At 41.4% G+C, this 13,629-nt stretch overlaps 1 protein-coding gene across 4 annotated transcripts in view; it reads right to left on the bottom strand.

Moving 5' to 3' along the window:
* Nucleotides 1–10,717: 10,717 nt before the first annotated feature.
* Nucleotides 10,718–13,629, bottom strand: part of DLGAP3 (DLG associated protein 3) — a 234,576-nt gene continuing 231,664 nt past the window's right edge. For 2 of the 4 annotated variants that reach the window (XM_087939578.1, XM_087939580.1), the window contains exon 11: nucleotides 10,718–12,951. In XM_087939578.1, coding sequence (XP_087795704.1) covers nucleotides 12,730–12,951 — 222 coding nt within the window. In that variant the 3' untranslated portion in view covers nucleotides 10,718–12,729. The remainder of the gene's footprint in view (nucleotides 12,952–13,629) is intronic. The other 2 variants (XM_087939579.1, XM_087939581.1) reach the window with 1 other exon arrangement.

Here is a 13,629-nt window from a genome sequence, read left to right as displayed (position 1 = left end):
AAGTCCACAAGTCTTAAAGTTGCCAAGGTTGGACACCCCTGGTTTTGAGTGTGGACATTGTAGCGGGGGATTTAGTGTGTCACCTTGGCTATTTAATTGATGCTCTCTTTTCTTTGTGACATTTAGAATCAATGCCAACCTCAAGGCCAAAGACCAAGATGCTAGGATTCTTTTATTTCAGTTCTCTCAGGATATTTCCTAGGCCACTGTATGAAAGACTGAATGCTCTTTTATGAATCCTTCAGATTGGGGCCTTCATGGAAATAGTCAAATACCATACTAAAATCTGTCCTCTCTTTTACTGAAAATTTGCTTCTCCTGTTATTATTATTTTGGGTCATTTTCAAGGTACTTGAGAATTTTTTTTTACATTTGTCTTGACTTTGTTTTAAAGCTTATTTTAATGTTGCAAGTAGCAGAAGCTGCTGCTGTGGAATTTATTGGAAATTATTTACACATTTCTCCATCATTCTTAATCTCCTGATTTCCAACAATTCCTGGTCTGAACAAGGGAGGGATTCTCTCCTGAAATCTTTTCATCAAATGGAAAATTCCAAATTTTGAATCCCATGCAGCAAGGGGGAGGGGGGAGCAATTTAGTTGATATTTGTCATTACACTGAACTGTTTGTGTATTTTTGAGCCAATGTATGAACTAAACGTTAATTAACAACAGAATTTTGCACTTTTAAAGGTTGTGTAATGCTGTTTACTAGGTTTTTTTAAACATACATGAATTAAAAAATCTTATGCAGAAGGAGAAATGCACCTATTCTTGAAAATGGTGTAGAAAATTACACGTTTTTAGGGAAAATTCTTTGCAATTTCACTGTAGGTGCACAATTTTTGCAAACCAAAAGGCTTGGAGAAACGTGCACCAAAACACAGCCAAATGTTTTCAAGTTTGACCAACACTACTTGACATCTTCAATCCACCCAGACAAAAGAGCAATTGAAATAAAAATTGCATTCATCCATCTGTTATACCACTGGCAATGTGGTTTACGGGGTCTGTCCTTTTCTCAAAATAACCCCTGACTGGGTCCCTATTTTTCCCAAAGGCCATGGGCTAGAAGTTGCAGAGCTACTCTGTGAGAAACAGCCACACACAAAAAAGCAGTACCTAGTAGTCCTTGACTTATGACCATAATCAGCCCTGGCAATTACAGTTGTAAGCCACGAAGGTCATAAAGCAGGTCATCATGTGACCGTCCAGATTTTATGACCTTATTTTGAGGTGGTTGTTAAGTGAACACCATGGTCATCAAGCAAAACCATTGTTTGCTGTGGGCAGGTTGTGCCAGAAACTGGAAGTAAATGTTGGTTTCTGGCAAAAAGGTTGCAAATCAAATTTACAACGGGGCTGAGCCTGGCAGTCAGAACTTCAGAACTGGCTTGTAAGGAGCTACAGGGGGGGTCCATTATAACTTTGAATGGTCTCTAAGCAACTGGTCGTAAGTCGAGGGCTACCTGTAACTACACACATAGCAAGCCAGCTACCGCTGTTGATACTTGTGAAACGATACAGTGCAACCAAATAAAGCCAGCACCAAATCCAGAAGAACCAGTCTTGCCAAGGGCTTCCCAAACCTGTAATCATCACTATAATGCAAACTTACCCCCCAAAGGGTTCGCTAGGAAGGTTCAGGACTACTCTGCAGATTTCCAGATGCTTGGATACCAATTCCCAGCAGCCCCAGTCCTCATAGACCATAGCAAGGAACTGTGGGACGTGTAGTCCAAAATATTGGGAGATGAATGGCCGGCCTTCTCTTGTGGGGTGAATGCTGAAGCTCCAAGATTTGGCAGGGTCCTTTCAGATATATTGTGAGCTGTGGGACTTGATTCCTAAAGGACAACCCTTGAGAGTCCCAGTGCTGACAACGGAATAAGGATGGCCTCTTGGGTTGGGTTGCCAATAACTGAAGCTAAGAAGAAGGAAAGGGTCCCAAAGGTGCTTTTTTCAAGAGGCAACTGGACTTTCTGGTTTTACTTTGAAGACGTTTCGCTTCTCATCCAAGAAGCTTCTTCAGCTCAAAGGTGAAAAAGCACATTAGGGACAACCATGACCTGGACGACTGAGAATCTCCATAGGCAAGAAGGAAGAGGATCTAAAAACCAGGCAGATTTTTGACCACAGAAAGCCAGAAGACTTTACTTGCTGCATTTCTATGCCAGCAGAGAGCAGCATTGCCTTCTGAATAACATATTTATATATCTATATCTATGGATTTTTCAATTTAGGAAAGCTTCATTGTTACGTGGGGCAACCTTTCGCCAAGAAGGCAAGGACTGGCAGACATTTTTCAAAAGGCTGATGCCTGGCGAATGGTTTAAAGACTTGGAGATTTCTTCTATAGGTGACCAGAATTACAAGGAAGATTAAAGGAAGGGTCAAACATAGGTGTGTTTTCTGCTGAAGGAGAGAGAGAGAGAAAGAGAGAGAGAGAGGGAGGGAGGGGGGGAGGGAGGGAGGGAGGAGTGAGAGAGAGAGAGAGAGAGAGAGATAAAACCCTTTAACTATTTGGGACTTCAGTTCTCATGATGTCTGACAGCTGGTTGGGACTCACTGGAGTGGAAGTCCAACAATTTTGCAAGGGAACAAATGTTGTTTTGGGGGGTGGGGGAAGGTGCAATAAGGAATTCTTTCCACCCTCTTTATCCAAAATTGCTGCCATGTGCAGTTTCCCCCCCCCCCCTTTATATGCTCTTTGACATAATCTTGAAAGAGGTTTGTTTCGTCTGCCTCAATTTATATGAGTTATTGTAAACAACAACAACAACCCGGCTAAATAATCTTTGGGAGAAAGGAGATAAGGATGGCGGATAGGTCTTGTGCAAAGTATTGGTAAGCAGTGAGGAAGTGGGAGTTGGCATTGGAGTGGGCTAAGAGGAAAGTTGATGGGTCCAGAGTAGAATGGCCAAGTCATCCTCCCCACCAATCAATTACCCCCTCATTCTTTCTGACCTCATTAAGTCTTAAAGACCACCCCCCATTTAATATTAAGATGCTTACTGAAAATCAGCAACTGGTGAAATTGCTGGAGATGGGGTGGGGAGAGGCAGAGGGCACTTTGGATCAGAAAATGCAGAGCTGTGTTCCGCAGCAGAGGTCCGAAGCATCAAGATCTCCCTCCCTACCTACTTGTTTGAAAAAAGGAGGAGGAGGAGGAGAAGAAGAAGAGGAAGAAGGAGAAGGAGAAAGCAGATGTGCTTCAAAGCAATGGAATTTGTTCTATTTCAGTAAGAACTTCATATCCAGGAATGCTAGTGGGCCCCTAAGCTTTTAAATGTGATAGATGGATAATTGGATAGATGGACGGACAGACAGGCAGGCAGGCAGGCAGGCAGGCAGGCAGGCAGAAAGACAGACAAACAGACAGACAGACAAACAGTTGATAAATAGAGAGACTAATAAACTCTTTAGAAAATAAAGAAAAAGTTATTGGGGTAATAATATGTCTATCGATGGAGACCACAGGATGTGGTCTAAAAGAAGGAAAGATCGTGTGTGTGTGTGTGTGTGTGTCTGTGTGTGTATATTTGTTTGTGTGTAGGGAAGTTTGGCAAGGAGAATGGTGGGGAAACCCAGCTTAAAGACTAACTGGCTGCCTTCTTACAAATATTTAACTTGGGTACTGAATGAACCCAGTTCCATAGAACACAGTACAATGAAAGGAACCAAACCAACTGAGTTCACACAACACACTAAACAACCAAGGGAAAAAAAGGAAAAATAAACTAGTCTGCAAGTCATCAAGCTTCTGTTCCATGAAGGCAACTGCTTAGTTAGTGACTGAGCTTGGTTAGGTATGCTGTGTGCAGTGTCTTTTATTGTAGCTGTTCTATGGAGGGCCAGATTTTCTTCCATGCCAGATATTTTCTCTATGGTTTTTCAAGAATAAACATTCCTTCCGACTGAAGTAGATTTCTAATAATCACAAAACCCCAATTGTGCGTTATTTCTGGCGGTTCCTACTGCTTTCTTCTGGGATGTTTTTCAACTTCTGCATCTAGTCTATAACAGTAGCATTTCCTGGGGTCTCCCATCCATATCTGAGCCAGGTCTGACTCTGCTTAGCTTAGAGGTCAGACAAGATGAACCAAGGGTTGCCACCTGCCAAGACTCTACCTCCAAAAACTGGAATGAAAGGGCCATTCTAAAGAGATACCTGAATGGCCTTCAAAGAGTGAGATTTAGTTTGGCAGTCAGTTTGTCCAAAGTCTTTCCCAGTTTTGGTCTCTACAGAGACATGGGAACTCATTCTGATTCCATATCATGAATGTTTGTGCTCTTGTTCCATGAATCTCCTTAAGAGTGATGTCAAAGTATGGAAAAAATCATAAAAAAAATCATTGCAAAGTTGGAATTGCCTTGCCTCACTTTTGCTGAAGAAGCATGCTGCGGACCTTGACAATCAAAAAATTTGGATCCAAGAGAACGGCCTTTTCTGTGATGGCTCCCATCCTCTGGAACATCGTACCCCTTGAATTTAAATCTATCTCCACTCTCTTGGCCTTCCAGAAGGGCCCTAAAACCTGGTTCTGACAATTGGCCCGGCATCCCAATGGGGGTGTTCCATACTGGCTAATGGACGAAGAGAAGACTCCACCTCCACCCCATTGCTTCCTTCCTTAGCTATCTTTGTTAATTTTAATGTTATATTTATTTATTTAATTTATTTATTTGCCCCACATCTCAGCCACAAGGGGACTGGTGGTTATTAGTTATCATTTTAATGTTTTTATGTGTTATATGGTTTTATCTTGCTGTAAGTCTCCCAGAGTCGCTTGATGGTGAGATGGGGGAATATATAAATTTACTAAACAAACAAAATAACAAACATTTTTTAAAAAAGTAATTGGAGTGTCAATTGCACCATTTAGGTTTTCTATTTTAAGTTTCTTGACTGCCTCCTTACAGCCCCTTGAATATGTCCCGTGGTTAGAGAGAACTATGGTCATAAATGGCTGACAAAGTTAATTGTTAGTTTCACACTCTAGCCAGAGATATCTGGAAATGGTGACTTGTTAAGGTGGAAACAACATGCTTAACCATTGTTAAAATGTCATATGGGACAACGCTAAGTTGGCAGCACCCATTTAACAAACAATGACCTAAGTGACATGCAAATTGTTTCATTAAATTAAATTCTAGTCTAAATGAAGCTCAGTAGGGGGCACAGAGATCTTGTTCAATCTAGTTCATCAAACTGATTCTGTTTGAAAACTCAAACTGAGTCTTCAGATTGAATCAGTTTGATTTTCGTGGATTCCAAAAATTGTTTTTCTGTAGAAACACATGTACTGATCTTTCGATGGACCAAATCTAACTGTGAAGTCTGATTTGATGAATTGATTAATAGTTTGATGATTTGATCTGAGATATTGAAACAGATATTGAAACATCAATATTTTGCCAGTTTGACATAGCAAAGCCTTGCACGGCTCACTACCATAGATAACACAATAATTGCTGGAATTGGGTATGTTGAGTTTTATGAAAAGAAGGACTAGGGGTGACATGATAGCAGTGTTCCAATATCTCAGGGGCTGTCACAAAGAAGAGGGAGTCAAGCTATTCTCCAAAGAACCTGAAGGCAGGACAAGAAACAATGGATGGAAATTAATCGAGAGATCCAACCTAAAACTAAGGAGAAATTTCCTGACAGAACAATTAATCAGTGGAACAGCTTGCCTCCAGAGAGTGTAAATGGTCCAACACTGGGAGTTTTTAAGAAGAGATTGGACAACCATTTCTCTGATATGGTATAGGGTTTCCTATGAGCAGGGGGTTGGACTAGAAGACCTCCAAGGTCCCTTCCAATCCTGTTGTTCGGTTATTTTATTATATCAACTTTCCTTTCAACAGCTTAGATTTTTAGGCTGTTGAGGCTAGGAATTACTATATGGGTTGACTCTAGGTGTCTGGGCTGCGAATTCCAATCCAGAATTGATCTAATCTGCAATTTTCAGATTAACCTATTTATTTGCCTGCTTTCACACTTCTTGGATATTCTTATGCTATTTCATGCCTTTGAAAAAGGCATGAAAAAGATATTTTGAGAGAAAATACTCCAACGGTGTGAATTTCAGTAAAATATTTTTTTTTCATGCAGTTTAGAGTTTTAGCACAAATTCTCATGAACACTAATGTGTTGGCACTAGAGAAATAGATTTAGCAATAGTAATACCATTTATACTTATATACAGCTTCATCGTGCTTTACAGCCCTCTCTAAGTGGTTTACAAATGTCAGCATATTGGCTTCAATGCTCTGGGTCCTCATTTTATCAACCTTGGAAGGATGGAAGGCTGAGTCAACCTTGAGCCGGTTAGGATCGAACTCCTGGCTAAGAGCAGAATCATCCTGCAATACTGCAGTGTGCCATTATGGAACTTTTATTAGTGAATGCATGGACATCTGGCCCAGGTGGGAAGAGAATAGTTTGACCCACTCTGAATATAATCTTTGCTTTTCCCACAAGATTGAATGGAGACTAAGCACAACTAAACTGAGCTGAATTTCTTCCATTATAAACAGACCAGTAAAAGACACATCTCTAGTTAATTTTCCACTTTACTGCCTTTTTTCATCAGCGCAAAATATCCCAAGATGGGAAAAAATCTTTAAAGGAGGTAGAAATGTCCCCATGACATGGTCCTAAAAGTCAAGATGGCAGTCATTTTGTTGCAATGGAAACCAGGTAAAGATTTGATCACACCATCCTGTCTTTTTGACCCTGAAGTGCTTGCACTGATTTGTTGCTTGCACTGAAATTTACTTTAATACCAGTAGCAATAACAATAGCAAAAGCACTTAGAGTTATATACCTCCCCATCGTGTTTTACAGCATTCTCAAGCGGTTTACAATGTCAGCCTCTTGCCCCCAACAATCTGGGCCCTCATTTTACTGACCTTGGAAGGATGGAAGGCCGAGTCAACCTTGAGCCTGTCAGAATCAAACTCCAGTCTGTGGGCAGAGTCTGTCTGCAACACTGCATTCTAACCACTGCATCACCGGGGCTCCTTTTTAAAGTCTCTGGTCCCTGACAGAAATAAAATTAGCCACCCAATATATATATATGGTGGATATATTGCTGTATTTATGTGATACATTTATCCATCATTAACTAAGCAACCTTTCTAGGTCTCCATTACATAATAAGACATACACTTTGCACTAGCTGAATTGTGCAAGATTTCTGGTTAAATTGTGATTTGCTAATTCATCATTTAGCTTTGCATGTATGTGACTTACACTAAATTGTCCCTTAAATTATGAACACAAGGAAACAGCTTTTACCAAAAATTAGATCCCTTCTGAGAGATCAACAGCAATTTTTGGATCATGATTGTCACTCTTTTTTTCTCATCACATTAGCTTGAGAATCTGTACTTCCATCTACCTTTCACATGGAGAATATAAAATATATAAGACTAGGATCTATAATCCTTCCTTGCAGTATGTATATTAAATGGGCATACTTTATTGACCAAGATGGTTTCATTTTTAAATATTGATTTGCTTGTCAGATACAGTCTGAATTGCTAATAGATATATTAAAAATGAAGCATGAAATATGCAAAATAGATAATAAATCTTATACTGGGCCACTTAGTGCAAATGTAGATAAATCTTTGCTTTTCACAAAATTCTTAGGGCACGGGAACAGGATGGCCTATTCTAGATTTTTTTGGCTGCCAGTAACAGAGCTCCCCCCTCCAAATTAACCACTGATTCATTTTGTGTGTATTTCTATTGAAATAAATTCCTAGTCTGCATCAGATAGACAGGAGTGGAAAAGCCACCCGATTTCATCATATTATATTGCCTGAGCATGAGTCATAGTCCCTAATTACCTTTTCAGTGATCTTATTTGATGTGCCAGACAATATTTGCATTTGTGAGGATGCTAGAGTTGAATAACATCCCAGAAATGCGTTCCTTTTTCCCTGCTCTTGTGGACTTTAAGGGAGTAAGGGGGACATTCAGAAAAGCCAAGTCAAATGATCAGGCTCTGTTCTTTCCTATCGTAGACAAGAAGTTACCAACATAACAGCCATGAAAACCAGGGATCCATGACACATAATAGTAGTGTCCTGGGTGGCTTTCTGAACCCTATATAGATATGTAGGAGTCAATTCCCCCCAAAGATGTCAAAGGCTAAGGTGTCCTAAGAGCGGGAAATTCCTGAGATCTGAACTGTGAGAGATCCTAGGAGGCTGCACAAGATAGCGGTGTCTTATCTGACGTTTTGCATGATTTCAGATAAGACCAGAGGTAGTATTCAGCTGGTTCAGACCGGTTCTGGCAGACTGGTAGTGGATATTTTGACTGGTTCAGAGAACTGGCTAATACCACCTCTGGCTGCCCGTGCCTGATCCCTCCCCACACCTTCCAGGAGTCCCCATACACCTTGTTTTGGCTCCCAGGTAAGTGCAGGTAGACTTACGAAGCTCAAAGTAGGGTGCGGGGGTGGGTGGTGTGGCGTGCCCCCCTGTGGCCCGTTTTTGGCTCTCGGGGGGGGTGCAGGAGGCTGAATGCTGCCAGTCACACCCCCTGGTCATGCCCACCCATGGCCACGCCCACCCAGCCAGTCATTAGGGCAGAGAACGTTAAATGATTTGAATCTCACCACTGGATAAGACAACCAGCTTTGCTGGACGCTACGGTCTTGGAAGATCTTAGCCAGGAGTCTCCAACCTTGGCAACTTTAAGACTTGTGGACTTCAACTCCCGGAAGAACTCGGGGAGTTGGTCCACAAGTCATAAAGTTGCCAAGGTTGGAGAGCCCTGATCTTAACCTTTGACGTCTTTTTGGGGAATGAACTAGGCACCAGAAAGGTTTGGTGATATATTTGGAACCCTCTCTTCTGTACTGTTATTATCCTTCACCAGCACCAACAACAGGACTTTCCTTCTTTTTTTTTCACAACACTAAGCTCAAAGCAAACCAATTATATTATGGCTTAGTTAAACATGTGATTTACTCTGCAGAGTTGTACTACTATAACAGGAGAGGAAAGCCAAATAAATACAATTCTGGGAGATAAACAATCAGACTAAGAAGTCATACATTCAAAGCTGAAATAAGCCCAGGAGGACTCTGGTTCTCTTTTCCAAAATTTGAATTGGTTTTGGAAGTCAATAGAAAAGGCTAAGAATTGTCTTGTGTGAAAATCCTTTTAAGAAACCGACTTATTTTCTCTCTCTCTCTCTCTCCCTGCAGAGAACCTGCAGGGGCTTCTGCCATGCTAAAAACCAAATGCAAAGAGATGACATTTATGGCTATGCATGTCAATCTGTTTTAAATATTTGTTTTTAGTAACTTCTTTTGGCAACTGAGGGATGAGAGATGATTGTAGAACAGATCATCCATTGGTTGTGTATATATGAAAAACCTGACTAAGATAAATACCTTGAAGATGCATTCACACAATCATTAAGCTTGGTTAGTTTTCACTTTTCATTTTGTGGTGGCTTCGTGTGTTGTGTAAGGGGGAGCATGATGGCTCAGTGGTCAAAGATGCTGAGCTTGTCAGCTGGAAAGCTGACAGCCTGGGTTTGAGACCTGAGTGTCGTGCAATGGGGTGAGCTCCCATTACTTGCTCCAGCTCCTGCCTACCTAGCAATTAGAAAGCATGCAAATGCAAGTAGATAAATAGATACCAGTTTGGTGGGAAGATCACAATGTTCTGTGTGCCTCGGAATGTAGTCATGCTGACCACATGACCTTGGAAATGTCTTCAGACAATGTTGGCTCCCTATGCTAGGAAATAGAGATGAGCATCACTTCCTAAAGTCAGACACAACTGGGCAGGGGAAACCTTTGTCTTTACCTTTACCTGTGTGTTGTGTGAACCTAGGTAATACAGTTAGTTTATCCTTCAGCATGCAGCAATAACCAAGCATATGGGATATTTCAGCAAGCAACTTAAAGAATTATGTGAATGTAGTCAAATATTTGGGATCCTGCTAGCTCAGCTTTTCTGGATCTGATGGTGACCTCAGGAAGGTTTAGTCTGTATCTGGCTAGGCATGATAGGAGCTATTATTTTACTACTTCTGGAGGCCATGTCAAAAACTAGTTAATACTACTTTACCCAAGCTGGTATACTCCATTCAACAGGGATTGTAACTCTTTGTTGACAAACTAGGAACATTGACTAATGGATAGAATTTTGGCATCTGTTTATGGCTTGCAGTTTTGTAGCTGTTATTTATTCTTTATTCTTTTTCTTTTCTGAGACATGGTAATTCATGGTTCTATGTCCTAGTTTGTCTGGCTCTCCTTCCCATTTCCTTCTTTCCTGCTATTCTCCTGTCTTAATAACTGCCGAGAAAGGAGAAAACAAGGATTTGTGGTAATATGGCTGTCTTTTTCTTTTGGGATACAGGGTTTCTCAACCTTGGCAAATTTAAGACATTTGGACTTCAATTCCCAGAATTCCTCAGCCAATCATGCTGTCTGGGGAATTCTGGGAGTTGGTATCCATGTGTCTTAAAGTTGTTAAGGTTGAGAGACTGCTGGCTGAAGATTTCTCTTACCCTCTGATCTGACCATAGAGGTACCAACGACTCTGAATTCCACCCTGATGCCACCCTGTCTGGAACTAAGCTGGTTCTTCTAGGTTTTCCCCTATCATTTTTGTATCATCAATTCTTTGGTTATAAGCTAGGAACTAAGAGAGCCCTAAATCCATAGGTCTCAGTTTGTAATGCAGCACAATCCCAGCATTCAAAAATTCAGGCAGTTTTTTGCAGGAAGTCTCATGGAATAAGATCACAAATTCACCCTCAGCAACTTGGCCCTGTCATTGATTTTCTGTCTTTTAATGGGGAAGAGTAAGTATCAGTCCCATCACTGTCTGTATACTGATGCTGTTTTAAATATCCATGAGCTGACTTACTGATTTTCCTTGCATTAGACTAGCAGCTATCAGAACACCTGGTTCTTCTTGGGAACTTCTATCAAATAATCATGTCTTCCAATGTAGAACTGATGCACACAATTCACTTGTTTGTTCTAAGGTAGACTTCCACAGTCTGGTGTCCTTCACTAATTCTCAGCCATTGTGGCCAATAGAAGTTAAGTTCAACATATTTGAAGTTCTCCAGTTCTAGGAACTGAAGTCTTAACTTCTTGAAACTGAGTTTGGGAAGTCTTATCTAGGACATACACTGCAGAAAATAATTCTAAGGAATAAAAACTCTGGCCAGTGCCCCAGGTGAAGGAACTGAACATCTTAGACCTCTGATAACTTTTCAACATGGTTTCCACAGCACACGTTAATATGGAGCGATCCTGAAGATGAGAAATCTCATATTTCATTGTGACAATCTATGTATATCCAGCTATCATTTTAACTCATCCTATCCCAATTTGCTGGACTGCAAACTCCCTTTTCCCCTAAATTATTGTGGTTGCTGTGAGTTGTATTCCAATCTATCAAGAGAACACCTAATGGGAAAAAACTGCCTTTAGGTGATTCCAAATAGCAGGCTACTAGAGCCATCAACTCAATATGGCAACATAAATATGGCAACATTTTTCCTTCTCAGTGAGTTTCCACTGATTCTTTTGAAAAGCTCATTTTGGCCCTGGTATAACAGAAAAGAATTATGAATGGAAGACATTTTTAGGAGGGCCCCCTGGAAAAATCTGCGAATGAGGCACTAGCATAGCCCTCTCTGGAAACATCCCTCGATCTTCTTAGAGATTCTTTATAACCACCGATGTACTATTCTAGACGTCATTTGGACTCTCATCCACAACTTCCTTCTTGAAGATCAAAATTGTGGTGTTCTGTCTGGGCCACAGGTTCCATTTGGTACGTATGATAGATTTTTGTCCCTTGAGGGTCATCACCAACCCTTTAACATAAAATAACATTCTGAACTCTCCTACCAGGGAACCTTTTTTTTTTTTTTTTTTGCAAATTTCGCTAGAAGTTTTATCCCCAAGGCTCCTTAGGAAACCACTGTGACATGCCAAGATTGACTAAAACACTCATCTGTCGACCTGACCGCCATGTAAGACTTGGTTGCTTGCTAATGGTCCCAGCTTGAGACATATGTGAATGGGCGGAAACTGAGAGAGATTTGTGTGGTTTGTGCATGTGAGTGGTGACAAGGGGGCTGCTGATATGGAAGGGAACAGGGTCTCCTGAGGAGACGAGAAGCTCTCGCCATCAGAAACACAGCTGTGGTCTTGGGGGCAGTTTCTGCCTTTTCGGTTATATTTATAGAAGTACATATACATATATATATATATTTTAATATAAATATCGATGGGTCTAGAACCCACGGAGGTGGAGTGACAGGGTCGTGGAGGGGGCCCGAGCCTGCAGGACAGTGAGAAAAGCTCATATACGGGGTTGATTTAAAGTGGAAGGGATAATGCCCGCTGATGAAACAGGAGGCAAAGGTGGTAAGAAGAGGAAGGGAAGGAGATGAGGGTCCTGATGGATCCAAGGACAGCTCCTGGTATAGGCTGGTTGTTGCCAAGTCCTGCTGAGAGAGATGAGTGAAAGGGCCAGAACCGTAGTTTTCTCAACTGTCTTGTATGAAGTTCATGGATTTCTCAGAAGTTCCTCTTCTTCTTTTTTGTTTTAAAAAAGTAGAGACAGATAGATCCTTGTGTTTCTCTCTTGGAAGAAACCGTGGAACAGAGCCAGCAGATCCCAGAATGCCCGGCAGAGGGTTAGAAAAGGTGGCCCCGGCCCTCACAGTCTGGTCTGGGCCTCTGGGATGTAGATCTCGATGCTGTCAGCGCTCTCAGTAGCTGAGCTCTGGCGGAAGGAGGCAGCCCGCTTGGCTGCCAACAGCCTCTTACGAGCTTCTTGTCTCTGTCGGTCCACAGAGTCCAGAGATCGGTCCTTCACCGGGTGCAGCTGGGAGCGTGGCGGCTTCTTTGGTATCGGCGGAGGCACCTTCTTTTCCTCCTGCTAGAGAGAGAAAGAGAGAGACAGAGACAGAGACAGAGAGAGAGAGAGAGAGACATGGAGAGAAAAGGTATAAGCTATCTAGGGTAAAAAGGAGATGTATCCGAAAAGGTTCCTGTGCTTTAGACGACCAAATGTCTTCTAAAGGAGGAGAAGACAGCTTTTGCAGCACTCCAGGATGTCCATCACAGAAGTTCACAGTTAAGTTAGAAATGAATTTAGAAAACTCCTGCACAGAATTCTGGAAAGATACAACTGAGGTCCTTTGTAGGCTTTATTGTTTTAAAGTAAAAATTTAAAAAAAAATTATTCATGATGTTAATTTCTTGGAGCCTTGTGACTTCTTGGGTAATCACAGAATGACATCCATTGTTATGTCCCCAAAGTGCTTTTTCAAGAGACAACAGCTTTTCTTTGAGGAGGTTTCGGTTCTCATCTGAGAAGCTTCTTCAGGTCTCAGCTGTTGTATGAGAAGTGTATGTATGTATCAGCTCCTGTATGAGAAGTGAAATGTCTTCAAAGAAAAACCAGAAAGTCCAGGTGCCTCTTGAAAAAGGATCTTTGGAACAACTATAACCTGGATGACTGAGAATCTCCATAGACATCCACTGTTAAGGTTGCTGATTCTATTTCTACCCCTTGCAAAACCCGTACAACTTTTTAGGGGACACTGAATGCCTG

The sequence above is a fragment of the Pseudonaja textilis genome, chromosome 10 (assembly GCF_049901715.1).
Source record: "Pseudonaja textilis isolate UNSWEBS1 chromosome 10, rPseTex1.2, whole genome shotgun sequence".
NCBI classification, from domain to species: Eukaryota; Metazoa; Chordata; class Lepidosauria; order Squamata; family Elapidae; genus Pseudonaja; species Pseudonaja textilis.
This window is presented reverse-complemented; position numbering and strand designations above follow the sequence as displayed.